At 45.0% G+C, this 27,194-nt stretch overlaps 1 protein-coding gene across 1 annotated transcript in view; it reads right to left on the bottom strand.

The window, feature by feature from the left end:
- ift74 (intraflagellar transport 74) overlaps positions 1 to 27,194 on the bottom strand; it is a 60,757-nt gene that overhangs the window by 19,003 nt on the left and 14,560 nt on the right. The window contains exons 9-12 of the mRNA XM_056611159.1: positions 12,331 to 12,469; positions 2,504 to 2,566; positions 1,601 to 1,744; positions 1,233 to 1,273 (exon numbers count right to left, since the gene is read on the bottom strand). Coding sequence (XP_056467134.1) covers positions 1,233 to 1,273; positions 1,601 to 1,744; positions 2,504 to 2,566; positions 12,331 to 12,469 — 387 coding nt within the window. The remainder of the gene's footprint in view (positions 1 to 1,232; positions 1,274 to 1,600; positions 1,745 to 2,503; positions 2,567 to 12,330; positions 12,470 to 27,194) is intronic.

Raw genomic sequence — 27,194 nt, 5'->3', positions numbered from 1 at the left:
AATCTTGCAGTGCAATGTTGGCCTGTTCCCACACTCTGGCTTGGATATGGACTCTCAAGACATGTTGTCTCAGAGCTCCAAGGGTAGGAGGTGGCTTATCACTTTCTGCGATATGCTTGCAGAAGAGATGCCATCGTAGTTGGTCTAGATGTAGATGCCTTTGGGGGAGTAGGCTTCACGGACAAAGCTAGCCAGAGTGGCCAACATAGTTTCGGTCACTTCTTCATCTGTTGAAAGCATCCAACAGTACTTGGGCTCCGACTGATGGGATCCGTTTCACAAGAACGCAAGTACACAAGTACAGAAAAGAACACGAATTGAGAAACGGCTATCGTTTTTCTGATTGCTTATACTTTGAGGTTTCCAAAAATGTATAGTTTTCATACTCTCCACAAAAAGCCAACGAAGTTCAAATCCAACCATAATGAACCTGACTATTAGTTTTAAAAATCACTCATGGTTTAGCTCCACCTCCTTAACAGGAATATATCAAAACGAACACAAACAGCAAACACAGAGCAGGCTCCAGAGGTAATTGCACTGTTCCCTTTAGGAGAAGTGCCTTTGGCCAGGCAATTTTTTTCCTATAGAGCAACCAATACCAGTAAATCAATGCGTAGTGCAATACGCAAACTACTAACTCTCTTAACCAAAATCTTAAAAAATGGCTTCTGGAAAATCAAACATGTTGTCAATAGATGGGATAATTTATAATTTGTCCAATGCCGCTGATCTGTTAACCCTGTCTTTTATGTATATTATGGTGTTTTACTCAGTGTGTGTCTGTTTTACTGTATATTATGACTTGTTTTATTTAATTTATTTTTTTAATTTATTTAGGGACCATCTTCCAGTCAGGGTCTAAGGATGGAAATTGGCCCACGCCTATAATCATGCCTATTTACATTTTAATTTTAAAAATGTTCATCAATATATTTTTGTCTTTTTGTAAAATAAAATAAATCTCATTCTCAACATAAGTCTCCAATTACAAATTCATCCATTTCGATGTGTGCAGCCTTACATTCTAGAACCCTAGGACCTACCAGACTGGGGCTGGTAGGCCTACCAGATAATGCATTCCAAATGTAAGAAATCAGGCCATAGCTAATAAACAAAGAATACAAAAAGTAATCCTTTCACAAGCTTTGGAATTCTCAAAAGAGAGAAGTAGCTACATACAGCAACATAACATGAGCTCAGAATTATGAAAAAATATGTTGATGACTTACTGTCTATCCATGCTGGCAATTTCTTGGTTGTCTTCCTTTACCTGAAATAGTAATAAAGTCTGAGTTTGAGTTTCACTCATAAATACGTTAAAGTTAATGAAAAGTAACCTCAAACAAATATCCCAGAAAAATGTATCCAGTACTCAGCCACAAAATGTATTGTATCTTAAGAAAACATGAGGTCAAAGTCAGTCAACACAATATCCCTCTTGAAAGAACAAGACAGATTGCTTTCTGTATCTAATTAGCCATGAAATGCAAATGGTTATTTCTGAAAGCATCAAATACTAACATAACATATATTTTTAAATTTTGTAAAATTCGAGTTCTTTAGTCGCAGGCCATGCATATGGAGACGTTAAGCCAACCTGTTTAAATAGTCTCTCCCTCTCTTCCTGGGGTGAGTCAAAGCTCTTGTTCTCAGCCACCATGGAGTCACGTCTTGCTTCTAGCATCAAGAGCTTCTCTTGGATGCAAATTGCCTCTTGTTTCATGGGTGAGTGGAACAGCTCCTAATATTGGGATACACAACGTAACTATCTTTCTGGTAATACATTCATGAGTAGTCACATGGCGTAACCAACCAACGTACTCGTACGTTGGTGAATAAAGGAAGGGACAGTTTGTTAAAGTGAAAGGACAAATGGAACAAAAAAACTAAAATTACCACAAAATAGTTGTGTATCAACTGTACACCAAACAAATATATTGTCAAGAAATTTTTAAAAAGTATATGAATATTCATCTCAGACTTAACTAACACATAATTAATCTTTATCATCAACATCACTTACGTTTAATAGAGCTTTGGCCTTGCTGAGATTGTCTTTAATACAAATATGTGGCAGGTGTAGCTAACACCTCTACCTAACTTAAATCATCAAATATCATTCATATTTCATAATTAGTAGTAAGATGGCAAATTATGTTCATGTATTTAATGGTCAGGTCAAAACCAATTATAAGAACACCATCTTCCCCATGATGCAAACCAGATTGTCTTGCATTTTGCAGACCTACTGGTCCAAGGTCAGTTATGCTAACTCGATGTTGCTCCATGTACCATTGGCACAACCACTAACACTTTTCTATTGCACAAGAGAATGTAGCAAGATACAGAACATATCACAATCAGGATGCAGCACATATCACAATCTTACCAGAACATTGTTTTTCCAAAGCCTAAACAGTGTTTTTGACGAAGCTTTCGGTTTTACCCTTTTTCCTCCAATCTTATTTTTGCAATTTCTGACAAATTTCTTTCAACTCACCGCGTCTAAAGTCACCTTTCTTGTCAGCATGGCTTCCAGCTCCTCCTGACAAACGGATTGCTCCTGAAGAAAGAACAGAGAAATGACTGAATATATGTATGCACCAAACTATACCAAAACCTAAACAAAACTAGGAAATGCATTTGCAGCAGAAAATGCAGTGAGTGCGGTAGCGTATAATGAGTTTAAACATATGTTAATTAAAGATTTAATGTTCAAGACATGACATGTATAAAGGTTGATTAACTGAACCCAAGTGAAACGATTTTAACATAGTTTAATACTTTAAAGTCTGAATGGAGTAATCGTAACAGTATACATAAACCATTTAAATAATGTCAAACTGTTGGAAAAAGGTCTAATAGTTAAACAAATGGCTGAAATAAGTGATAAAGTTTGAATTAAGGTCTAGAAGTATGATGAGTAGCAGAGTTAGTATAAGCATGAACAGTAGTATAAGTATTATTAGCGTGATAAGTACAGGGCTGATAGGAAGTGAAATTATCTGTGCCTGAAATTATCAAATACATTCGAAGACACCATAGAGAATTTCCTTTCTTGACAACAATAAAAGGAGCGGAACTCGCACACCATGTAGCCGATGCAGCAATACGTTTTTATTGCATAAAAGTGTAAAGTGCTACCCAGAGTGTGTGCAAAACGTTTTCAGTCCCATTCAGACAATCCTCAGTGCAATCATACAAAGGTAAAAGACTTTCTTATATAGACTACGCCTAGTTGGTGCCAGACATGTCAATCAAAAGGTCAGGTAGGTTGACGTGTTGACATTTTAAAAAGGCACCACTCTCCTATTTCACTTTTCTTGACAACATACATGGCCGAGCTCAAGCCTGAATTCAGGCACCACGCCTGAACTCTATCAGGCCTGTAAGTAATTATACCAACAGTAGAAGTAGAATGATAAGTAGTAGAAATACTACTAGTATGATACATAGTGGTATTGGTATGATATCTTATAAGTAGTGGTATTAGTTATACTAGAGTTTCCACACGCAACCTCTAGTTGTAATTAAAGATATAGCTATAATGTGGCAACCCTAGTCGATAATATAACAATTTCTGAGCACATAATATAATAACATTTTGCCTAAAATGTTAAACGTGTAACATTTTCGTTCACCTATTACGCAATGAAGCATAATCATTTTCGCCTTACATTATGAAGCACGCACAATCATTTCTTCTTATAAGCCCTTTTCGCACATGTCCGCCGCATTTTTGCCGCATTTGTATATCAGGAGATTCGACCCTGAGGGTGATTCACACCTGATGCTTTATATGAGGACATCGATGTCGTTCAGACATGAGTAGAATCAACGGGGGGTGTAGGGGGGTGGGCTTGCAAGGGGCGGGAAATGACGTAGGGTCTAAGTTTGCAAGAGGCGGGATAAGTGCGGCCGCTGTCACTGAGCTTTGTTTTGTTTTAACACAGACAAAATGGAGGCAGAACGGGCAGAACGTGAACATCTTAAATGTTGCTAAAATGATGCATCATATATTCGGTTGCATCTACAAAATCAGAAGAATCGATCCATTAATGATTGGAGCATGAGTTAGAGACAAATAGAAGGAACGGCGAAGAAGAAAGGCTCTCATTCTTTCTCGAGAAAAGGCCCGAAGCTTCAGCGGCAGTTCAGCTCCCGGTGTACACCCGCCGGAGCTTTTACGGGAACGAGACACCAAATCCCAGAAGAGCTAAGGAGAAGACAGCGAGGATGTAGAGCCGGTGTAATGAGGAAAGCAAGGAGGAGAAGGTTCAAGCCCTGCATCCCCTCGATGGTCAAGGGGAATGTGGGGTCGTTGGTGAACAAGGTGGACCAACTCGGAGCACTCATAAGATCACAGCGTGAATATCGAGAATGCAGTTTAATGTGTTTCACCGAGACATGGATGCAGGAGAATATTCCGGATGCAAACACAACTATGAATGGATTTATGGGCAATAGGGCTGTCAACGAATATTCGAAGTTCGAATATTCGTTCGAAATGTATCCAAAAACGCGAATTCGAACGTGAAAATTAATATTCGAATGTGAAAAAACACTCCCGCGGTACAAGCGCCTCTATCTGCTTTGTGAATGAGCCTCTGTCTGTTCGCGATGTCCCTCATAATATTCGAATGTGAAAAAACACTCCCGCGGTACAAGTGTAACAGACTAGTATTGTGAAGAGCGAATGTATTTTATCCCCTCGGGGTTTCCGTACTTGGATATAGGTATTCCAGCTCTCACGCTGTGACTGGGTGACTTCTGATAGGTACTAAGTAAACGAGACTATTTTCCCTTCCACGCTTGTGTCATTCTTGTCATATAAATATCTAAGTGCCAACGCTCGGTTACACAAGCGCCTATCTGCTTTGTGAGTGAGCCTCTGTCTGTTCGCGATGTCCCTCATAATATTCGAATGTGAAAAAACACTCCCGCGGTACAAGCGCCTAACTGCTTTGTGAATGAGCCTCCGTCTGTTCGCGATGTCCCTCGTTTTAAAGTAAGGAAATGCCCAGCAGGAAGCCGCCGCCCTATATATAGGATATATATATATCCCACTAATTTGAACCATGGTTTTGTCGCATTATTGACATATTGACGGCAACTGCGTAAAATAGGCAACCAGATATTCGAATAGTTCGAATTCGTGATTTTTTTCCAAACGAACATTCGAATGTCATTTTTGAGCAATTTTGACAGCCCTACTGTGCAAGCTGACCAGGATCACAGGCTGAGCGGTAAAACGAGAGGAGGGGGGCTTGCTCTGCTTGTGAATAACCGATGGCGTCATCCTTCCCACATAACGGTAAAGGAGCGCATCTGCACCCCATCGAACTGTTAGCCGTTAGTCTGCATCCATACAATCTCCCGAGGGAATTTACCTGTGCTGTTGCAATTGTTGTTTACATACCGCCGTCAGCTGATGCCGACACAGCATGTGACGTCATCAACTCAGTAACTGCTAAAACACTCACACAACATCCAAATGCTTTCGTTGCAATCTCTGGGGATTTTAATCATGCCTCCCTCTCTACATCACTCCTCACCTTTCACCAATTTGTCATGTGCCCTACCAGAGACAATAAAACACTGAATTTACTGTATGCAAACACACAGGATGCATACGTTTCCACAGCCCTTCCTCCCCTTGGCAGGTCAGACCATAACCTGGTTCGGCTTAGTCCCACCTACAGACCCATTGTTCAGCGGCAACCGGTAACCACAAGGACAGTCAGGAGGTGGTCTCAGGAAACCAATGAGCTCCTGCAAGGGTGTTTTGAGGCTACAGACTGGGATGTGCTCTGCGAACCACATGGGAATAACATTGACTCCATGACGGACTGTATAACAGAGTACATCTCCTTCTGTGTCAATAATGTGGTTCCTGCTAGGAAAGTGAGGTGCTTTGCAAACAATAAACCCTGGATCTCCTGTGACTTAAAAGGTCTGCTAAACAAGAAGAAGAAGGCATTCAGGGACGGTGACAGAGAGTTGCTGAAGAGCGTACAGAGGAAATTGAGGGTGAGGCTGAGAGAAAAGAGGTATACAGGAGGAAGCTGGAGGGGAAGCTCCAGAAGAACAACATAAGGGATGTGTGGCACGGTATGAAAACCGTAACCTGTTTCAAGGTGAAACGAAATCAGGTAGAAGGAAAGGACAAATGAGCTGAACGGGTTCTTTAATAGGTTCAGCACGGGGCCTTTGGCTACCTCCCCGGCCTCTGGTAGCCACACAGACCCTACATCCTCCCCCCTCACAGAGCCCCCCCCCTCCCGCAAGTTACTGAGACATCACCTACTGCCCCCCCAACATGTTCTGACCCCCATCAAGACCCATCACTACCTCACACTTCTCTGACCTGCCTGTCTGTTTCCAGCAGCCAGGTGAGAATGCAGCTTGAGAGATTAGGTCAGAACACGGCAGCAGGTCCAGATGGCATCAGCCCCAGGGTTCTGAAAGCCTGCGCAGGTCAACTATGTGGCATTCTACAGCATCTTTTCAACCTCAGCCTCAGACAGGGGATGGTGCCAGTGCTGTGGAAAACATCCTGCCTTGTTCCAGTCCCCAAGAAACCCTCTCCTTCTGTCCTCAATGACTCCAGACCAGTTGCCCTAACATCACACATCATCACTTGAGAGGCTGCTCTTGGCCCACCGGACTCCACAGGTGACCAGCTATCTGGACCCATTGCAGTTTGCATACCGCCCAAGGGTGGGGGTTGAGGACGCCATCATCTACCTACTCGACAGAGCCCACTCTCACCTAGACAAGTCGGGAAGCACTGTGAGGATCTCGTTTTAGATTTTTCAAGTGCTTTTAACACCATACAGCCAGTACTGTTACGTGAGAAGCTGGAGCTGATACAGGTAGACACCACCACAATATCATGGATCATGGATTACCTGAATGACAGACCCCAGTTTGTGAGGCTGGGAAAGATAATGGAGATGAGACAGAATACAGGCGGCTGGTGGATAACTTTGCCCATGGAGTGGGGAAAACCAACTTGTTTTAAATGTAACAAAGACCAAGGAAATGGTGGTGGACTTCAGGAGAGCCAGGCCTGAGCTAAGCACCATCTCTATCCTTGGGGATAAAGTGCAGTTGGCAGAGAGCTATAAATACTTGGGTGTGCACATGAACAATAAACTGGACTGGAAGCAACAAACGGAGGCTGTCTACAACAAGGGACAGAGCAGACTCTACTTCTTGAGGAAGCTTAGGTCTTTTAATGTGTGTAGCAAAATGTTATGTATGTTTTATCAGTCTGTTGTGGCAAGTGCCATTTTCTTTGCAGCCATCAGTTGGGGCAGCGGCATCAGGGCTTGTGACTCTAAAAAGTTTAACAAGCTGATTAGGAGGGCTGGCTATGTGCTGGGGACCGCTGTAGTGTCCCTGGAGGTGGTGATGGAGAGAAGGATGGTACAGAAAATGTTGAGTATTATGGACGATAACACGCATCCTTTGCACAATCTAGTGAGTAAACAAAAGAGGGTTTTTAGTGGGAGGCTACGACAGCTAAGCTGCAGAAAGGACAGATATAAGAATATTTTTTTACCTACTGCAATTTCACTTTATAATAACTCCCCTTTTTAGTAAAGACAGAAGAATATTCATTTAAACTTTAGCTTGCGCTGCTTATATATCAAACTTATATATACTTAAATATGCTTATATATATATATATATATATATAATATATATATATATATATATATATATTGATTTAGTTAGTTTTTTGCACACCTGTTTATTTGCACACCTTCATATTTGCAATCATTTTGTACTGTTATCTCTGAGTAACAGCTACTTCTACTTATGCACATGGACCATCCATTCCACTTTTTCTATCCTAGGCTAGGTATTGTGGGTGCATGGTTTTGTTTAGGTGAGATATGTATGCATACATGTGTTGTGTTGTGTTGTGTTGTGTATGTATACTGGCTGCTGGAACACCTACATTTCTCTCACGAGATGAATAAAGTATATCTTATCTTATCTTAATATGTCCCCTTTAAGATCGTGCGACTTGTTTGTTGATAGGCCGGTCGTCGTATTATGTTGTTTGAATTTAAGGGTTTATATATGCTAAAATAAACGACGGAGGCGATATCAATATCACAAGACATTGCGGGATGCTCAAGGATGTGAGTAATAATTAGAAATACATAAAGTTTTGCAAAAAAACACGTTAGTCTAAAGACATAGGGCCCTATTTTAACGGTCTGAAACGCAAGTGGGAAGCGCAAAGCGCAAGTAGCTTTGTGGGCGGTTCTACGGCGCTATCGCTATTTTACAGGCGGATAAATGACGCTTGCGCCGCGGCGCAAGTGTCAAAAGGGTTGGTCTGAAGCAGCCTAATTACCCGTAGGTGTGGTTTGGGCGTTACGTGCAACAAACCAATGAGAGTGCCAGCTCCCATCCCCTTTAAGAGCCATGAGCGCATTTGAATCGGACGAGTTGATATTTTGACAGCGCGTCTGCAGTCTCCGAGAATTTCAGACTGCAAATGGCTTAGTTTATTGCCAAATAATATGGCCTAATTCACACATGGAATATACTGAGTCCTCAAATAAATTTCGGCAAAGAAAACGTATGATAGGCTATAACATATGATATGCAGTAACTGTGGTTCTATTTAATGATATACGCAATACATTATAAACATTGTTTCTTATCAGTATTGTATGCTATCCTAATATGCATGTGTCCCCGCGGTAATAGACATTGCCATTGATTGTATTATGCGTTACGTGTTTAGTTTGCCCAAGTGAAGGAGTTCAAGTACCTCGGGTCTTGTTCGCGAGTGAGGGAACTATGGAGCGTGAGATTGGCCGGAGAATCGGAGCAGCGGGGGCGGTATTGCGTTCGCTTTACCGTTGTTACGAAAAGAGAGCTGAGCCGCAAGGCAAAGCTCTCGATCTACCGGTCGATCTTCGTTCCTATCCTCACCTATGGTCATGAGGGTTGGGTGATGACCGAAAGGACGAGATAGGGATAGGGTGAGAAGCTCAGCCATCCGTGAGGAACTCGGATTAGAGCCGCTGCTCCTTTACTTAGAAAGGAGTCAGCTGAGGTGGTTCGGGCATCTGGTAAGGATAAGAAATACCATGCAAATTAAATTTAAATGAAGTGAAATTTCGAGGTTGGAAACTGGGCGCCTTACAGAGCACACACGCGCGCCCGCATTAATTCATTCTTTTTAACACTCACTCGCGGTAAAACAATGTTTTTCACGATCAAATAGGCCTACTCATCAATCCTAAAAGTTATGGGCATGTAGGCCTACACGATGTCTGTGTCAAGAAAATATGTGTTTGCTGTACGGTGTTTGCAGATGCATTGATTTAAAAGTACAACTTATTACCGCTGCATCAGCTGTTCTTTCCCAAATAATTTACCAAGAATGTGCGGCTAGGTAGATGAGAGAAGCAAAGTGTATGCGCGAGGTGCACAAGCAATCCGTATGCATCGCATGCGCATGTATGCATGCGCCCTTAAAATTGCGCCTGAACAACGCGCCACTGACTTTAAACCAGGTATTTCCTGGTCAGTAGCGCAATGGTATTCAGAGAAGGCAAAATACCGTTTGCGCCAGAACACGCCTCCTCCTTCCGCCGAACCGCCCCTTGTGGCGCATGATCAATCCCTAATTTACCGGCGAGTGGCGCTGGTGGGAAAAGAACGCTTTGCGCCAGTTGTAAACTAGCAACGACACATGCGCCAGTGACTAAGTCACTTGCGCCGGATGCAAGATAGGGCCCATAATGTCTCAGCTGGCAGAGTGTGTCGACGGCGGGAATGTTATCTCGATCTTGCCATTGTCTTGCAACGTCTGCATCCACACATGCGTGTGTAGGCATGTGCGTGTGTGCGTGCGTGTGTGCAATGTGCATGTGTGTGCGTGTGCATGTGCGTGTGTATGCAGTGTTTGTGTGTGTGTGTGTGTGTGTGCGCGTGCATGTGTGTGTGTATGCGGTGTCTGTGTACGATAAATTATTATTATTCAAGAATAGCTAAAAAGGTGGGTTGGTTGGAGTAGTTACTTTCATAATTTGTAACATAATTCATAATACCCATTTATGCCATTTGAAAGTAGTACATTACTCTACAACATTTATTTTGGTTTGAAGTATGTTTTGAATTACTTTTACCAAAATAGAGTCAACCACCATCCTCTCTCAGACCTTGGCCTTCAGAGAGCGCCAAGCGTCTACAGCAAAGTGACCTAAAAAAAGTTATACTGCAATTTTACTTCAACGCAGATTTTTATAATGAACACGAAAGGTTCCTAGTGTTACGAATCGTTCTCTTTACGAATGTAATTTTAAAAAATTGTTTCAGATTCAATATATTTCCACATGTTATGTTACAGGTTCTTCATTTGAATAAAGAAGTTATAACAGCTGTCCAGTTTGAATGGCAATTTTAGTTTTTTGGTGCTTTCAAAAGCACAAAGACAGAGCACCCCTTTCTTGTGCCCTGATATTAGCATTCACTTTTACTTTGTTTTCATGGTCAAATGGCCTGGTCAGACACAATCAAATTTACGAACGAAAGGATTCAGAAGGAACACAAGCAGTCTGTTCCTAATTGAAGAACAATATCTAAAGATTTAGAGCTATAGATACTAATACTGTATCAGACAAATACCTATCATACTATCAACAAAGTCCATATCAAAGAACCTAAAATGAGATAATACATCTCCTTTAACCAAAGAACTGTTAACTAGAAACTAGGGATGGGCACGAGTAGTAAATTCCAAACTCGAGTGATCGTAGGCATTCCTCGAGGATCAATCGAGTACTCGTTTAATCAAATCTATTTTTAGAATGCAACGCATCTGCAGCAGTAATAGGCCCAATGATGAACGGCAATATTACCAACCAAACATGTAATGCTTATTCTCCATCAAAACAGTCACAGTTATCCGAGTATTCATTATTTATTTTTGCAAACGTTCAAAACACATTTTCCTTACAAAAATAAATATGCGTCTCACAATTTAAATCACGTCGAACCAAGGCCTGTAACAGTTAAAAAAAAAAAAAAACGAAACAATTAGCCTAACCATTGCAAATAATTTAAAGCTGTGAATAAAACGGCAGCAAATGCACTATGGAAATCCTCAGCGTTGTGATCCTCTCTACACTTCCGGGATTACAGCTGCGTCTTGCGGCGGTGAAAATAGCCGACACACTTGGTTGCTGCGGGTCTGCTTTCCTGAACTCACCGTTGTGTTTCAATCAGGAGCATGTTGCCGCATAGTACTTTCTGGTCGCTCGATTTCGCTTGGCATATTTTACATTTCACCTTATGATCTCCTATTTCTTTAAAGTATTTCAATTTTTCGCTGCGCTTTGCTTTAACCACCATCTCTTAACTTTTTGAATTCTGGTGTGCCTGCACACGGCACGGAACGCGCCACACAGAAATGGATACATTTCATTTGCTTTGTGCCCACGGCATGCGTTAGTGGTGCTGACAGAAAATTGATACATTTGCTTCAGAAAACTTTGTGTGTGTGTATGCAAACTCGAGTTTGCCTGTCCACCAACCGAGTTCATTTGTAACGAGGAGTACTCGAGTCATCGATTCCTCACGCCCATCCCTACTAGAAACGTAACTGCAAGCTAATCGTACACATATCAATTTAAAGGCATGTTGAAGAAATGAAAGTGACTCGTTGTCAGGTAACTTACATCTGTATAAAATCCGGTAACGGAGAAAACTGACGCCAACAATGGGTTCAACTATATAATGTTTATGCTAGTAACATACCTTAAAACTAAAGGAAGTAAAGCTAAAATAAAGCTAAAAATGTATGTAATAAGCTGTCATCCTACAATTACGATAAAAAAATATTATTTATTAATTGGTAGGTTGCAAAGAGCACTATTCATGTTAGAGTTGGTCTGAACATTATCTGCGGATAAAGGTTAATCCTCTTGGACACACCTAATGGAGCTCCATATACACAAACACAAGAGACCATGTGTGTCTGGTGCCTACTGCTTAGGGGTCATACAACGTTTGTGGTTGGTTTACCCTCCAGAACACAAATTAGGAAATTTTAAATGTATTCCCGGCTCATGTAAATGAAAATACTATTACCATATTACTGCCACGCCCAGTCAACCCTAGGAAAAATCTCTGATATTCAGATGTAGCCATTTCCTCCAATTATAGTACATTTTACCATAGTAAATAAAGGTTTTTCTAACCCTAATGTAATGACTGATAACATCAATTCCAACATCAACCACTTTTCCTTTGTGGAGGAGATGGGGCATTCAACTGAAAATTTGGTCATACCTGAAGCAGTTCTTCGTTTGTCAGCATCATGGCAGCATATTTGTCATGCTCGGCAGGTGGAAGGGCCTTAATAACCTCATTAGCAATATGTCTTTCTTTCTGGATCGCTTCCCCTGTTACACCGATTGCCTCCTCCCTCCTACAGAGACAAATCAAAAATATAACCGCAAGCGGTGATTAATCAGGTCCGAGCAAAATTAAAATTCAAGAACACTAATAGAAGATATATAAATATGACAAATAATTATGAAGGAAAGATGTTCTACTTAATGCAATACTGTGCCTTGGCTTTCAAGTGAGCTGCAAAGCAATGGCCGAATGTCATGTTCAGCTTGTTCATGATCGTAATTCGAACTGTCAACCTAAGGATCACCTGTACAAGGCAATATCCCATTGAGCCACTGATGAACCTGAACTGCAGCCTCATTCACATGGTGGAAATGTCCATTGATAAGCATATAACATCCAGAAAACTCCAAGCACACATTTCTCAAGTGAATTAAGGGCTTTCTTAAAAGCAAACAACTGAAAAATCTTTGAAATTCTGTAGAAATTAAACATTTGTAGTCAAGAACACTAACGGAAGAAATATAAATACGACGTTAATTATGAAGGAAATATGGTTAACGAAGAAGTTCCCCTTAATGCCATACTGTGTCTTGGCAGTCAGATTCTTGGAAACTAATGAGCCGGAATGTTGATTGCCTGATGAATTTCAGGTGCTGTTTAATGTTGTGTTTCTTAAATGAGTGGCAATGGCAGGTTGTCATGTACAGCTTGTTCATAATGCTTCAATCAGGATTCAAACTCTCAACCTAAGGATAACCAGTACACGGCATTATCCCATTGAGCCACTGACATTCCTGAACTGCATGAAGCCTCATTCACATGAATTCACAAGAGAATTCAAGATGAACTGAACTGAAATAATCAACATCGATAACATGTTAGTTATGACCATTGTAAAAGAATGACACTAAATTATAAAAAAAAAAAATATATATATACATAAAGCTTTTTTGTAACAAATAAAAAATGTGTTTGTTAGCATTACAGCGCCGACATTTTCAATGACGTCACTGGCATGATAGGACTAGTTTGTTGCTGCAGGCACGCGAACGTCTTCCAGACTCCACAGCGGAAAATAAGGATTATAATATGGCTGGTTACGCATTTGAGCCTGTTAGGGACATGCCTATAGTGTCCGACTACCACCCAGTGGAGAGGGATCAATTTCTGGCTCCAGCTCCACCTTCGGATCGTGTGGATACAAGTGACTGGTGTGTGTGTGTGTGTGGGTGTTGCCGGAGCATGGACACTCCAGTGGAATCGGTCTGCTGCCGAGAGGTCACGGTCAACTTTGACCATCTAATGGATGGATTAAGTTGCATAGGGCATTTCGGATGCTATGTGGCGAGAGGGGTGTTGCAAGTGGCCAGGCTCTCTTTAAGGGAATTCTCTGCTGAGACGCTGGAGTACGGAAGAGGATTAGGGCCACACATGTAAAAAAAAATTAAGTTCTGACTTTATTCTCAGAATTCTGAGAAAAAAGTCAGAATTCTGACTTTAATCTCAGAATTCTGAGAATAAAGTCAGAATTCTGACATTAATCTCAGAATTCTGACATTAATCTCAGAATTCTGACATTATTCTCAGAATTCTGATTTTAATCTCAGAATTCTGAGAAAAAAGTCAGAATTCTGACTTTAAAGTCAGAACTACGGGTATCTGTAAGGACCAACCTCCGTGGGAGAGACACTTTGCTTTAGGAGGAAACCTATGGAAAGCCTGCTTTGAATTCTGAATACTGGACTTGGTTAGCTTAAATAGGCTATTAAGTGACCTTATAGCCTACTTGTAGTGAAGTATTTTTAACAGTGAGTGGAATACAGCTGATCACTTTCACTGGCTAAGCAAAATGAATCCCGAACAGTTGAACCTCTGAATTGATCCTGAAAGCCTATGTCCTAGAATAATTCATTTGTATTCCGTTTTAGGCCATCTCACTAAAGGTCACTTAAATGTAGCCTATTTAAGCTCACCAAGTCCAGTATTCAGAATTCAAAGCATTTATTCACAAATCTATTTTTTTGACAAGCGGAGCCGACAGTCCTGTGCAAGTATGCAAATTAGCCATGTGTGCCAAACAGAAGATAGACGCAATGTATATAACTGATTGTTGTGCATTGTTGTGGATATGTAGGCTGGTTAGTTGTGGTTGTTTGTGGTCTTAGTGAAACAGCTTTGCCTTGGAGTTGGAGAAGTTGGAGTGATTGTGTGAATGTGCGAGAGAGAGCGCACCTGCCGTGGTGATGTTGGGCTTATTGTGGGCTTATATGTGGTATCTGTCTGATCGTATTAGCTGTAGATGGATGGTTAAATAATGTCACAAGATCGGTCATACTGCAGGCTCTCATTTGCAAATGCACTGATTGTGTGCCCGTCTCCGATATGCTATATACCTGGCATTTATTCAGTTCATGTTCTTCTGAGTGCGCAAGAACGGTGCTATTGTCGTGTTTGCATTGTAATGCACAACTTTGCCCCTCCCTGTTATAAAATAACGTGCATCCCAACAACTTTAGCCAATGCAGGCTCCTATTGCTTTACCAGTGTGTTTAACGTGTGTGTGTGTGTGTGTGTGTGTGTGTGTGTGTGTGTGTGTGTGTGTGTGTGTGTGTGTGTGTGTGTGTGTGTTGTCATGTAGGCTATAGATATAGATTGATTGTCTTGGTTTGCTTGCATCCATGAAATATTGTAATGTTATGGCCTAGCTGGCTACTGCATATCGAGAACAATCTGTCAGAATTCTGACTTTATTCTCAGAATTCTGAGAAAAAAGTCAGAATTCTGACTTTAATCTCAGAATTCTGAGAATAAAGTCTTTGATCCTGACATTAATGTCAGAATTCTGAGATTAATGTCAGAATTCTGACTTTTTTCTCAGAATTCTGAGATTAAAGTCAGAATTCTGACATTAATCTCAGAATTCTGAGAAAAAAGTCAGAATTCTGAGATTAAAGTCAAAATTCTGACTTTTTTTCTCTGAATTCTGAGATTAATGTCAGAATTCTGACTTTTTATCTCAGAATTCTGACTTTATTCTCAGAATTCTGAGATTAAAGTCAGAATTCTGACTTTTTTCTCAGAATTCTGAGAATAAAGTCAGAACTTAATTTTTTTTTACATGTGTGGCCCTAATCCTCTTCCGTACTGGAGCGCCCCATTAATAGCAGATTTGTAACACTTAGATTTTATTAGGTACGAATTGGCGGCTAGGCTATGCTACACTAGGCTAAATTGGTATTTATTTATGCTTTTCTCAGACTGTTTAGGTTGACTGCATACCGGCAGTTCAGGCTTTGGGCGAGAGGGTATTTGGGAAAGAGGAACAGGATTCCGATCCCATCCTGTGCGGTCGCCTACATTAGGGATATTTTCCCCTCGGCCGAATACCAAGGATTTGAGTATGCTTTGGATGCATAGCTGCTAAATAAATATATTTTAAACAATATATCAGACGTGTCATGTGCTCATTACATTACTCATTAGGATTCGTAGTGTTGATCAGCAGAGAAATAGTTGGCCAAAGACGTTGATGTCGCTTAGCAACCGAAGACGCTAGCGTTGTTGTGAAGGGCCCAGGAATTCTGGGGGTTCGACAATCCTGGGGGTTTGGACCCTTTCGGGGACCCCTGGGTTACCTTTTAGTTGTTGAGTTAATTGGGGTTAATGGGTTTGGGTTGCTGGTGTGTAAATGTGTGTTCAGTTGTTGTGTTATGCGCATTGTTGACGCCACCGTTATTGTGAGTGTTCGTATGTTAGGTCTGTGCTGTGTTTCATAAGTAATCGTTGGTGCTATATTACAGGCAGTTCGGTTGTCGAGCGGTGAATGGGGCGCGGAACTGCAGCAGACTGCTAAACACGGGCTGCCATCTCATCCAGTGGCGTCTTTGCATTAGGGGCCAGTGGGGCACGGCCCCACCAGAGAACGCACCACGATTATACTTTTCTTTTTTTTTTCAAAAATCTCATTGAGCATAAGTTAATAATACATTAATTGTTAATAATTAATTACATGTCCGCAGTTTTAATTTGATGAACGCAATTGTTGTAGTGTAGTAGTTTGGAAATAGTGTGTGAAATAGTTTGTTGCTCCGTCTCGTCTGTTCCGCTCGGTGGGGCACAGCCGAGATGGCCCCGTCTGCTGCAGTGTAGAAAACTGGTGCTGTTGCGCGAGCAAGCGCGTGCGCAGCGCCCGCTTCTGTTTCGGCGGTGGGGCCAGAAGTTTAGTGCCCCAAAGCTCTTCTCATTGGCTGATTTGTAGAAAGGGCGGGGTTTACGGCGGGAGCTGATCAGATCTTGCTAGCTGGCTAACGTAGTTACTGTTACAGTTACTGTTACAGTAAATAACAACAAATGGACGTTTCATTCATTAAATGATGAATCGTGTTGAGTATCTGTCTCATGTGAGATTTAGCACTTGAACAGAAGTTGGAGATAAAACGTTTGGGACCACATCGCCCGACGGATTTAATCATTATTCAAGAGGGAAAGGACAAGAATAGATCGTTCAACCAGGAGTGGTTCAAGCGGAAAAAAATGCTTGTGTTTCACCTCAGCCACACAAGGGAGACCAGACAGCACTGTCCTTAAAGCACAGGTAATTACCATCTTAGCCCAAACTTACTTAAATTTTCACCCAGGATTATCCAGGTCTGAATAGGCAACCACTCTATCAGGCTAGATTCATTGTTAATTGTACAGTATGGTGGCCTGCAAACTTAATGCAACTTAAACCATACTTCTTCTTTTTTTGGTATATTGTGAGTGGTGGCTTTGTATATTGATTGCTGTGTAAAGGGTGTGCGCCGCTGTGTTTTTATTGTTGCCACGTTGTTGTTTTCTTGAGTTTTGATATTGTGAGATCTTGAACGCTGCCATTTGGTGGTGCTATTGCTATAATAGCCTAATATATGTCGTCAGATTCGCAATTTTGGTCCCCTCTGTCACTTGCTACTGTTTTTTTTGTGATGGTAGTAATATGTGGTATTTCTGGATTGCGTTATAATATTTTCCTGCATGGGCCCCACCAGAGTTTCCAAACCAAAATCGCCACTGATCTCATCCATCCCGTGCTGCTCGCCACATTATTGTCATTATTCTCTGCATAAAGGTAGGCTCAGGGCTCTAAACTAACATTTTTCACTGGTTGCACTGGTGCGCCTAACTTTTTTTCTTAGGTGCACCAGCACAAAAGTTAGGTGCACCCAAATTGTCGACCATATCGCATTCAACACTGCAGTTTTACAGGTTCATGTTTTTAAATAGCTTTCCATATAGGCAATATTGACTTGTAAATGATGAACTAAGAATCTGGTCAACATAATGTTCTTTATTTGAATATTTGCACAAGAAAGGTAATTTCACAGAAAGATTTTGGTGCTGTAAGTGCTTCACTGAGCTGCAATTTCAGGTCTTAGGTCTTATGGCCTATCCTCAATTGCAGTCACATGCCCCTCTGATGGCCAACTCATGTAGTTTGGCCTTCTTGATCTTTGGCAATAGCCTGGGCTATTATTTGTTTTCTATCACTGAACTTTCGAACAAAACTCTTGCTCAGCAACGATGGGAAATAGCCTGCTATCAAATGCATTATTTAAACCAGTATGAATATTACCGTAGGCCTATATGTTCACCAGGCAATTTAATTGAATAACGCCTGCACACACACACAGGCACGCACGCACGCACACGCAGAGTGGTAATCGGGAGAGTTGTGAGAATTCCCTGTGGCCCGTTAACGTTTCGGGCGGCGCCGGGTCAACGTCGCAACCAATTCGGTTTTGTCTAGAGGGGAGGAAAGTAACTGAGCGCCCCCTCCCAAAGTGGTACAGCCCAGGTCGGCCTTGAACTGCGATTGGTCAGAAAGACGTAACAGCTAATTGTAATAGAATTGTATGATCACGTGTAAATGACGTAAACGATATACGTTGTTACGGAGCACGCATGCGCGGACGCGGACCGAAAGTAAAGACGTTGATTTAACTTGGACCGATGTGTGGACGTCTTTTATTATAAGTAACCGAATACTTTACACTAATGACAACATTGAACTCTCATGCAGGCTCGAACAGAGTGACACACAAACACACACACACACACACACACATAGTTTTTCACCCACTCCGTATCCAGCTTATTCCATGCTTAAAGCACCCAGGCTACTATGCGGCGAGCTGGGGCTCTCATGTTCTCCCCTGCGGTGTATACCTTGTCCGCATCCCCCGCCATCCAGTTGTCATACGATTCATGCAGACTGGTTTTGAACGGCTGATTCCATGGATGTAGCCTACTTTGCGTGTGCCGTGTTTTCCCGCCGATGTGGCGAAGCTGTATCGTTATGCTACTGTTGAGAGTTTAAATAAATGCACTATATAAGTTGACTATGAACAATTATTGAAGTTTAACATTTTGTTCAGCAAATTTGACAACTGACAGATGCAATATTGTAGCCAGTGAAAATCGCAAAATTCTGACGAGCATTCTTAAATGAAGTAGAATAAACAGGAATATCTGGACCACGGCCAATCAGAGGGGGGTCTCGCTCTTCATTATCTCTGATTGGTTTAGACCATGATATGGGCCTTTCAGAGTCGCGGAGGTTTTTTCTTTTTGAACGGCTGGTTGCACCGGTGCGACCTCAGATTTTTTTTAGTCGCACCATTGAGAAATTAGGTCGCATGTGCGACCAAATTGGTCGCACTTTAGAGCCCTGTAGGCTACATGCTGCAAGTTCAGGAGTCAATAATGACAAGAGTAAAGTCATTTTTTGGTTGGTGGTAGCGTTTAAAAACCAATGTATTTATAATAGAAACATGCAAACAAGAAGGACCGGACCAAAATCCTCTTTCAGACATAAAACTGATTAAAGAGGAGTTATACCCAGCAGGAATGCCAGAGTAACAAGTTTTTTATATATATATATATATATATATATATATATATATATATATAGATAGATACATAGATACATAGATATAGATATAGATAAATATAGGGTTAGATATAATAATATAATATGTTTTTTTCTATTAGGTGAACCTAAAATTATGCATTTTAGGAAATATTGTCTGCTTATCCATTTTGTGCATTTCAAGGAAATAGCACAAAATGGATAAGCAGACTATATTAACAAAAATGCATAATGTTCTGAATATAATCAATGTTGAGAGCATGCATGATGTCCTGTGCAATTTAGAAAAATCGTGGCAGACAAATGGAAAATGTGATTGGATGACATCATCCAATGGGAGCGCTTTGTTAAGTTTCTATCCTTTGACATTTACAATTAAAGCGCTGTAGCGCCGTCAGTCAAGCTATTACGGCAAGACATGTTAGATGCTTTGGGAGATACAACCACTGATGAGCGGTAAGCAGAACTGGCGCTTCGGGATAAACCGAACGCCGGGTTAAGGCGCCCGATGCCGACGCTCATCAGACCCCAAAAAAGGTGTTGGTTGATATGCTGCAAGGCGGTTTCACGAATGTCACGGTTTACTTTAGGTGGATGTTGGAGGTTTACTTTCTGGTGGATGTTGATGGATATTGCACAGATGCATCCTACTAAGGAACTGCAAAAGTAAATAGCAATCGGCTATTTGACGAACATCAGGTTGAGCAGAAAGGGACATTTCTGGAACTTCTGTTTACAGACCCGCCGTGGTTTAATCAGTAGCTTGGAGTTTGGTGTTTTGTGTATGTGACCCCAACATCCTGCACTTTGCCTAGTAGACCAAGTGTAGCTACTAGCTGGATAGCAGCTAAACATACCTCTATGTCCTCCGCCTGAATGGTTAGTTTAAGCGCCCTGTCTCTGCGACAGATAGCGTCGGTGGTGTTGATTCCAGTCGGTCTGCCCTGTACTATAACTTGAAAAGTCAAAAATGGATGGAATTGTTTTAGGTTTCAGCCTGTTGGACTTAACCAAAACCAGTGACCCTGTTGTACTGAAAGTACAGGTCTCTTCATAGTCTGTAGCTAAAAAATTGTCACTACAGACTCTGAATCAAGGGGAAATTGGAGGGTTAACCAGTTTTAAGGCTGCCAGCCATGCATTCAGGGATGGTTTCCTTTTCAAAGGAAGCCTGTGGAAATGTGTGATTACCCCAGCTGCCTTGGCCCTATATAATTTATTACTGCAGCCAGGGGCAATACAGTATGATCCTCCTGTAGACCTGGTTGTTTTCTTGTCTGTAGCAATTTCAGAGAGCCTCAGAGTCTGACTCATTACCTGCTGTGGCTGCTAGAGCCACAGAGTAGGAGCAGGTTCTATTTCATGTAGGCTACGCCGTCTAGGCTTCGCCTTATGGGCTTGTCCCGTAAGGGCTTGTCCTGCGCTGAAAATTCAAACTATGCACCTATCAGCGTGGGCACCGCCCACATTTCCCACGGTATCGTGTATATAGCGCGGTGAATACCGTCGCTCATCCTCCCTTTTCTTTCAGCACTTGTGCTTATCAGCGAGAAATTGAGAACTACTATTAAGAAGAAGATGAAGACTTAAACACGGATCTCCCGAGCCGGTGGCAGGCTCGGGCGAGGCCGCGGACAAACGGCCCCTTTTCAGGGCCACCTGAGAGCGCTCCTGGAGCTAGGTCCTTTTCAGGACTCCTATGCGCCTCCTGTCCCGCCTCCCTGGCACCGGGTGACGGGCACTTGGCATGCTCTGTGTGCCTCGGCACCGACCACGCCGAGGCTGCTATGGCGGCCCCCGTCTCCTGTGTCGCCTGCCGGGAGCTGCCTGAAGAGGGGATCCTCTCCAGGCATCTCTTCTTTTCCCCTGCGGTGGACCTGACGCGATGGCATCATCGACGCCGACGACGACGCCTCCATGGACGGCGACTCGGCGTCCGGTTTTTCCCGCTCTCGGGTTACAACCGCCACCGTCGCGGGGAGATCATGGGTGAGGCGGAGGCCATCAAAGGGTTTCCCATGCCGGCCCCGCCTCTCGCCCCCGTATCTGACGATATGCAGGGCGAGTGCTTTCGCACCCCATCTGGTTCCCGGCGGGTTACCCCTTGTTCCCGCCTGTGCAGCACTTGTTTACTGCTGCAGGTGGGGACCCTTCTACCCTGAAGGCTCCGGTAAGCGAGGGGGATCCCTCGCCAGGAGCCTCCACTGGCAGCGCTTCTCTGTCCGGGCGCCGGATGGCGCCCTAACGAAAAGCCGCTGCCCCCCGACCGCCTCCAGAAGCAGATTGTCGGCCTAACGGATGTTAGGCCGGCAATCCACGGCGGCGGTCAACAACATCGCCCTGCTCTCCTCTGCCATGGTCTCCTTGTTTGCTGACAGGGAGGCCTACGGCCCGGAGGAAGCCGCGAGATGGCTGGCGGTTTCCCGCTTTTTCCAGCGCCATCCTCCAGCTATGCCAGCCAATAGCCGTTTCGGCCGGCCGGCATATGGCGTGGGCTACCATGATTCAAAGGGTCATATGGCTCTCCCACACTGCGGTGCAGGAACGAGAGCGGGCCAGCCTCGTCCAGGGTCCACTAGCGCCTGATGGCCTATTTGGTCCCCGGTTCTCCGAGGTGCTCGCGCACCAGCAGTCAGTCCGTGAGAATCGTTCCCGGTTCGGGGCGATTCTCACAGGCTCCTCCCACCAGCAGGCTGGGAGGAGGCGGGGTCCAGGCCGGTCCTCACGGGCTCCTCCCACCAGCAGGCTGGGAGGAGGCGGGGTCCAGGCCGGTCCCAGCGTTCCAGGGGGCCGCCTCCGACTCCAGCCCCGGTGCCGCAGCAGCCGGGTAGAGCAGCGCCAGTTCCGGTAAGTTCCGGAAGCTTGCTCCTACTTTTTCTTTCCCTATTAAAAAAAAAAAAAAAAAGTAAAGACCGTTCGGCCGAACAGCGGTAGGCTACATGGTACCTAAAGAGCGATATTCCTCAGGCCACCTGCGTCCTACGCTTGTGGTGCGTTCCTCCATGTTGCCTCTTCCCCCCTCTCAGCCCTGTGGCTGTAGGGTGGCGGTCGGACGGCGTGTTCACATGGCCTCTGGTTCACCTGCTTCTAAGAAGCTGCGTCCCTTGGAGCCTCGTGGACGGATCAGAGACTCGTTGCACGAGCCCGTGGATATGGCCGCTTGTACCGGTCTCCCAGTTCCCCACATTATAGGTGAGGAGACGGGTCTGCGCGCTGTGGCTACAGCCTGCGGACAGCGCATGCGCACAGGTGCGGCGGCCGGACGACTCGCTCCCTGTTCAGCGGGCACGAGCGAGACGTCTAGACAGCTCGTTGTTTTTACAGCGGCTGGATCTGGTACGTCTCCTTCGCTCGCTGAGCCTCCTCACTTTCATGGGAAGCCCCCCTTGGCTCACACGCAGTGTGGAGGCGGTAGGGGCAGAGGAATACGGGTTATTCCTGGACGGTCTTCCTCAGCTGTCGGCTCGCCCTCTCTCCGACCGCTATGCGTGTTGGCAAGAGCGGTGCGTTCTGCCATCGTGGTTGGACACCACGTTGAGATGGGGCCATCCCATACAGTTCAAGCGTCGTCCCCCACCCTTTATGGGGTTGGTGGAGACCACGCTACGGGACCCGGCTGCGAGCAGGGCTCTGGCAGCAGAGGTGACATGTCTCTAGGTAAAGGGGGCCATCACTGTCGTTCCCCCCCACGAGTCTCACCTAGGGTTTTATTCCCGCTACTTCCTGGTTTCCAAGAAGCCAGGGGAAAAGAGACCTATTCTGGATCTTCGCGTGTTCAACAGATCCGTTGCCACGAGGAAGTTCAGAATGCTCACTGTCGGAGCGTTGTTCCGGTGTGTGAGAGAGGGCGATTGGTTCACGTCCCTGGATCTCAAGGATGATTACTTCCACGTCCCTGTTCGGCAGGCGCACAGGAAGTTTCTCCGCTTTGCCTTTATGGGGATGGCATACGAGTACCAGTGTCTGCCGTTCGGCTATTCCCTGGCTCCGCGCACCTTCTCGAAGTGTGTGGAGACGGCGTTGGAATCGCTCAGGCGTCAGGAAAAGAGGATTCTCTCCTACCTCTCTTCTACCTGCTTCTTCTGAGCAACTCAGAAGAGACCGCGAGAAGGGACACCATGTTTGTGATAAACCATCTCGCCTTCCTGGGTTTTGCCATCAACTGGGAGAAGAGCTCCCCGCTCCCCAGCCGGCAGACAGTCTACTTGGGGCTTTGCCTAGACTCAGCCACCATGACTGCGATGCTTTCGCCTCCTCGGCGAGACGCCATCCTGTCGACGCTCTCTCGTTTTCGCGTTCGCAGAAACGTGACCGCACTGTCCACCATGCGCCTGTTAGGGCTGATGGCAGCTGCCCACCCCGTGGTCCCCCTGGGTCTGCTTTTTATGCGCAGACTCCAGCGGTGGTTTGCTCGCCAACGGTTAGACTCCAGGCGACACAAGCTCAGGGTGCTCCTCGTTTCCCGTTCGGTGTCGCCAGACCTGGAATATTGGAAAAGACCCTCCGCCCTTCTCAGGGGTGTTCCCCTGGGCAGGGTGGCGTCCTACGTAGTGGTCTTCACGGACGCCTCATTGACGGGTTGGGGAGGAACGTGCCTCTCTCACTCGGTCGGGGACAAGTGGCGCACGCCCACTACAGCACACTTAAATGTGTTGGAGCTCGACGCTGTGAGGAAAATGCTGTTGCATTTCTTTCACCTGGTGCGCGGCCGCTCCCCTGCTCTCCACCGAAAGGCGGTCGAGCTCTGGCTTTGGGCTCATCAGTATCTCCTCAGTCTGAGAGCCCTGCATATCGCGGGCGCTCAGAACTTTGGGGCGGACCTCATGTCTCGAGGCGGTCTCCGCCGAGACGAGTGGCGGTTACATCCCGACATTGTCAGACTGATCTGGCAGAAGTTCGAGACAGCACAGGTGGACCTCTTCACGTCCAGGGAGAACACGCACTGCAGGTGGTGGTTCTCCCTCAGCCCTCGGGATCTTCCCCCGTTGGGGGTAGATGCGTTGGCACACACACCTTGGCCGCGGGCTCTCTTGTATGCGTTTCCCCCGCTCCAGCTGATCCTTCCTCTTCTGGAACGGGTCAGACAGGAGAGTCTGTCCCTGATATTAGTGGCCCCGGAGAACCGTTCAGCTCTGTGATTTCCAGAGCTGGCCGCCTCTTGCGGTCAGCGCCGTGGCCAGTACCGTTCAGGCCGGATGCGCTCTCACAGGCCCACGGGACGGTGCACCACCCGCCCGATGTCTCGGGACGGCTGTTGGTTTGGCTCCTGAGAGGTTGATTCTGCAGGGCAAAGGTTTGCCTGAGACGGTTATCAACACTATTCAGAGCGCTAGTGCGCCTTCTACTTCTTCCCTCTATGCGGCGAAGTGGTGCGCCTTTCTCTAATGGTGAGAGAGGAACCACGCTGTCCCATCTCAATGCGAGGTGGGAAGCGTGCTTTCGTTTCTGCAAAACTTATTGGAAAAAGGTTTGGCCTTCTCCACTATCAAGGTCTATGCGGCAGCCGTTTCGGCTGGCCATGCAGGCTGTGATGGTGGACCGATCTTCAGCCATCCACTGGTCAAGAGATTCTTGCGTGGGGCTAGACGGGTTAGGCCTGTTTTCACGCGTGCTTACACCACGCTGGGATCTCCCCACCGTGTTGCGCGGATTGTCCAGGGATCCTTTCAAGCCTCTTTCTCAGGCCCCCTTGGATGCCTTGTCATTTAAGACGGCACTCTTGTTGGCCTTGGTTTCTGCCAAGCGGGCCGGTGAGCTAACCGCTCTGTCTGTCAGCCCGAGTTGCTTGTTGCTAAACGAGGACAGCTCCTTTGCGTTGCTCAGACCTAATCCTGCGTTCCTCCCGAAGAACATTAATAGTTATTTTCGGTCGAGGGATATTGTGCTTAAGGCTTTTCACCCCCCGCCTCATTCTGATGAGGCGGAGGCGGAGTTGCATCTCCTATGCCCGGTTCGGGCGTTGGCTATGTACGTGAATCGCTCGGCCGCGTTCCGCTCCACACAACAGTTGTTTGTGTGTTATAGCGACGCTAGCAGGGGCCGCGCTCTCTCTAAGCAGCGGTTTTCTCGCTGGGTTTGTGAGGGTGTTTGCTAAGCCTACTCTCGGCAGGGCTTGGCGCCACCGTTGGGCATTAAAGCTCACTCCACACGAGCGTGGCCGCTTCAACGGCTCTACTCAAGGGCGTTTCGGTGGAAGACATCTGCGCGGCTGCGTCTTGGTCTTTCCCCGGCCCCTTTGTCCGTTTGTACATGTTAGACATGTCCAGGGGCTCACTCTGCAACTCTGTGCTAGAGTCCGGGACCCCTTTTACGGCTTAAGAATATAGACATGTTCTTTAAAGCGGCGTGGTTGAATTTCCTCTCGCCGGCTGGCGAGTTGGACTTGATTACCAGTCTCACTCTCCCACCTTTTTTCAAATGAAAAACAGGCTAGGGAGGTTTTTCTATTGGCTCGCCAATTGTCAGGTGGCTTTGTTTGCCAGTGTGGCACTCCCGCCGTTTTTTCTTCTAAAAACGGCCGAGAGAGTCCCCTTATTAGAGAGCCGGATTCTGTGGCTCCGCCCCCGGTAGTAGCGGACCTAATGGAAACCGTGTTGCTCTGGTTTTTCTTTTCCTTTTCATGGGTTCCATGAAGCACGGATTAGAGCCGGAGTCTTTACAGACTCATTTTTTTCTCCCTTGATCATTGCCTTGCTTGATCTAGGAGGAATTCGTTTTTTATTAAGCTGTTGTGTTTTACACTTCCTTGGCTTTTTTGAGTCTTAATGTGTTCTGGTGACTTAGGTCGTTTTGACTGGGGTCCAGCAGGAGTACATTGATCGGGCTCCGCTCGCAGCTTCACCTTAGCCCATAAGGCGAAGCCTAGACGGCGTAGCCTACATGAAATAGAAAGATAGTTATGTTATTATAACTCTAGTTCTATGATTGTAGGCGTAGCCGTCTAGTTTCCCACCTGCTGTACCCTCCAAATGCTGAAAGAAAAGCGTGGAGGATGAGCGACGGTATTCACCGCGCTATATACACGATACCGTGGGAAATGTGGGCGGTGCCCACGCTGATAGGTGCAAGCCCATAAGGCGAAGCCTAGACGGCTACGCCTACGCCTACAATCATAGAACTAGAGTTATAATAACATAACTATCGTTACCATGCCAGTGACGTAGCTGATTATTATCCCTGATTCCAACATGGCGGCGCCCAGTAACATAAATAACACATTCACCGTACAATTTTACCCCTTTTAACAAGTTCAGACATTTTTAGTTATTGTACCAATAAGAAGACATCTGTTATATCAACTAAACTTCAAATTTCAGTTCAGTTCATCTTTAAGGGCTTTCTTAAAAGAGTACAGATCTGAAAATGTGCACTGTTAATGGTATCCACCTAATTATAGCGGGTTTTTTCTAAACAAGGGAACAGGGGCGCTGCGCCCCGATACTCCCGGCGTGCGCCATCCTACCGAAATGCCGACTGAACCTGTCAGACTTGGATCTGTACTTACATGCTGCTGTACAACATACACTATTTCTCAAAACGATCTTTTCTCCGCGAAAATATCCCAACACCACCACCTGACAATGTGTCTGATCCTCAAATAACTTATAATTACTCCAAAAATATTCCGATCCGAATTGGAGTTTCCCAGACCGAGTCTGTTCCCTGTTACCAGGGAACCCGTAGCAGGGAACTAAATGGCAGCTGCACGGCCGAATTAGCCCAATAAAAGTGTAGGAACCCAGAGAACCAGCTACAACATCGTTTTCATCCAAACGAGCCGTCTTTAGCGAACGGTGAATTGCATTGGCTTCTACGAGCAGTCGGCTTTCAGCCGCGAGCTTAGGGACCGTCTGCAAAGTGCAAAACTGAATTGCATTGGCTTCTACGA

This window comes from Gadus chalcogrammus, chromosome 1, assembly GCF_026213295.1.
Source record: "Gadus chalcogrammus isolate NIFS_2021 chromosome 1, NIFS_Gcha_1.0, whole genome shotgun sequence".
Classification (NCBI taxonomy): domain Eukaryota; kingdom Metazoa; phylum Chordata; class Actinopteri; order Gadiformes; family Gadidae; genus Gadus; species Gadus chalcogrammus.
The sequence above is the reverse complement of the archived record's forward strand: the minus strand, read 5'-3'. Positions and strand labels throughout refer to the sequence as shown.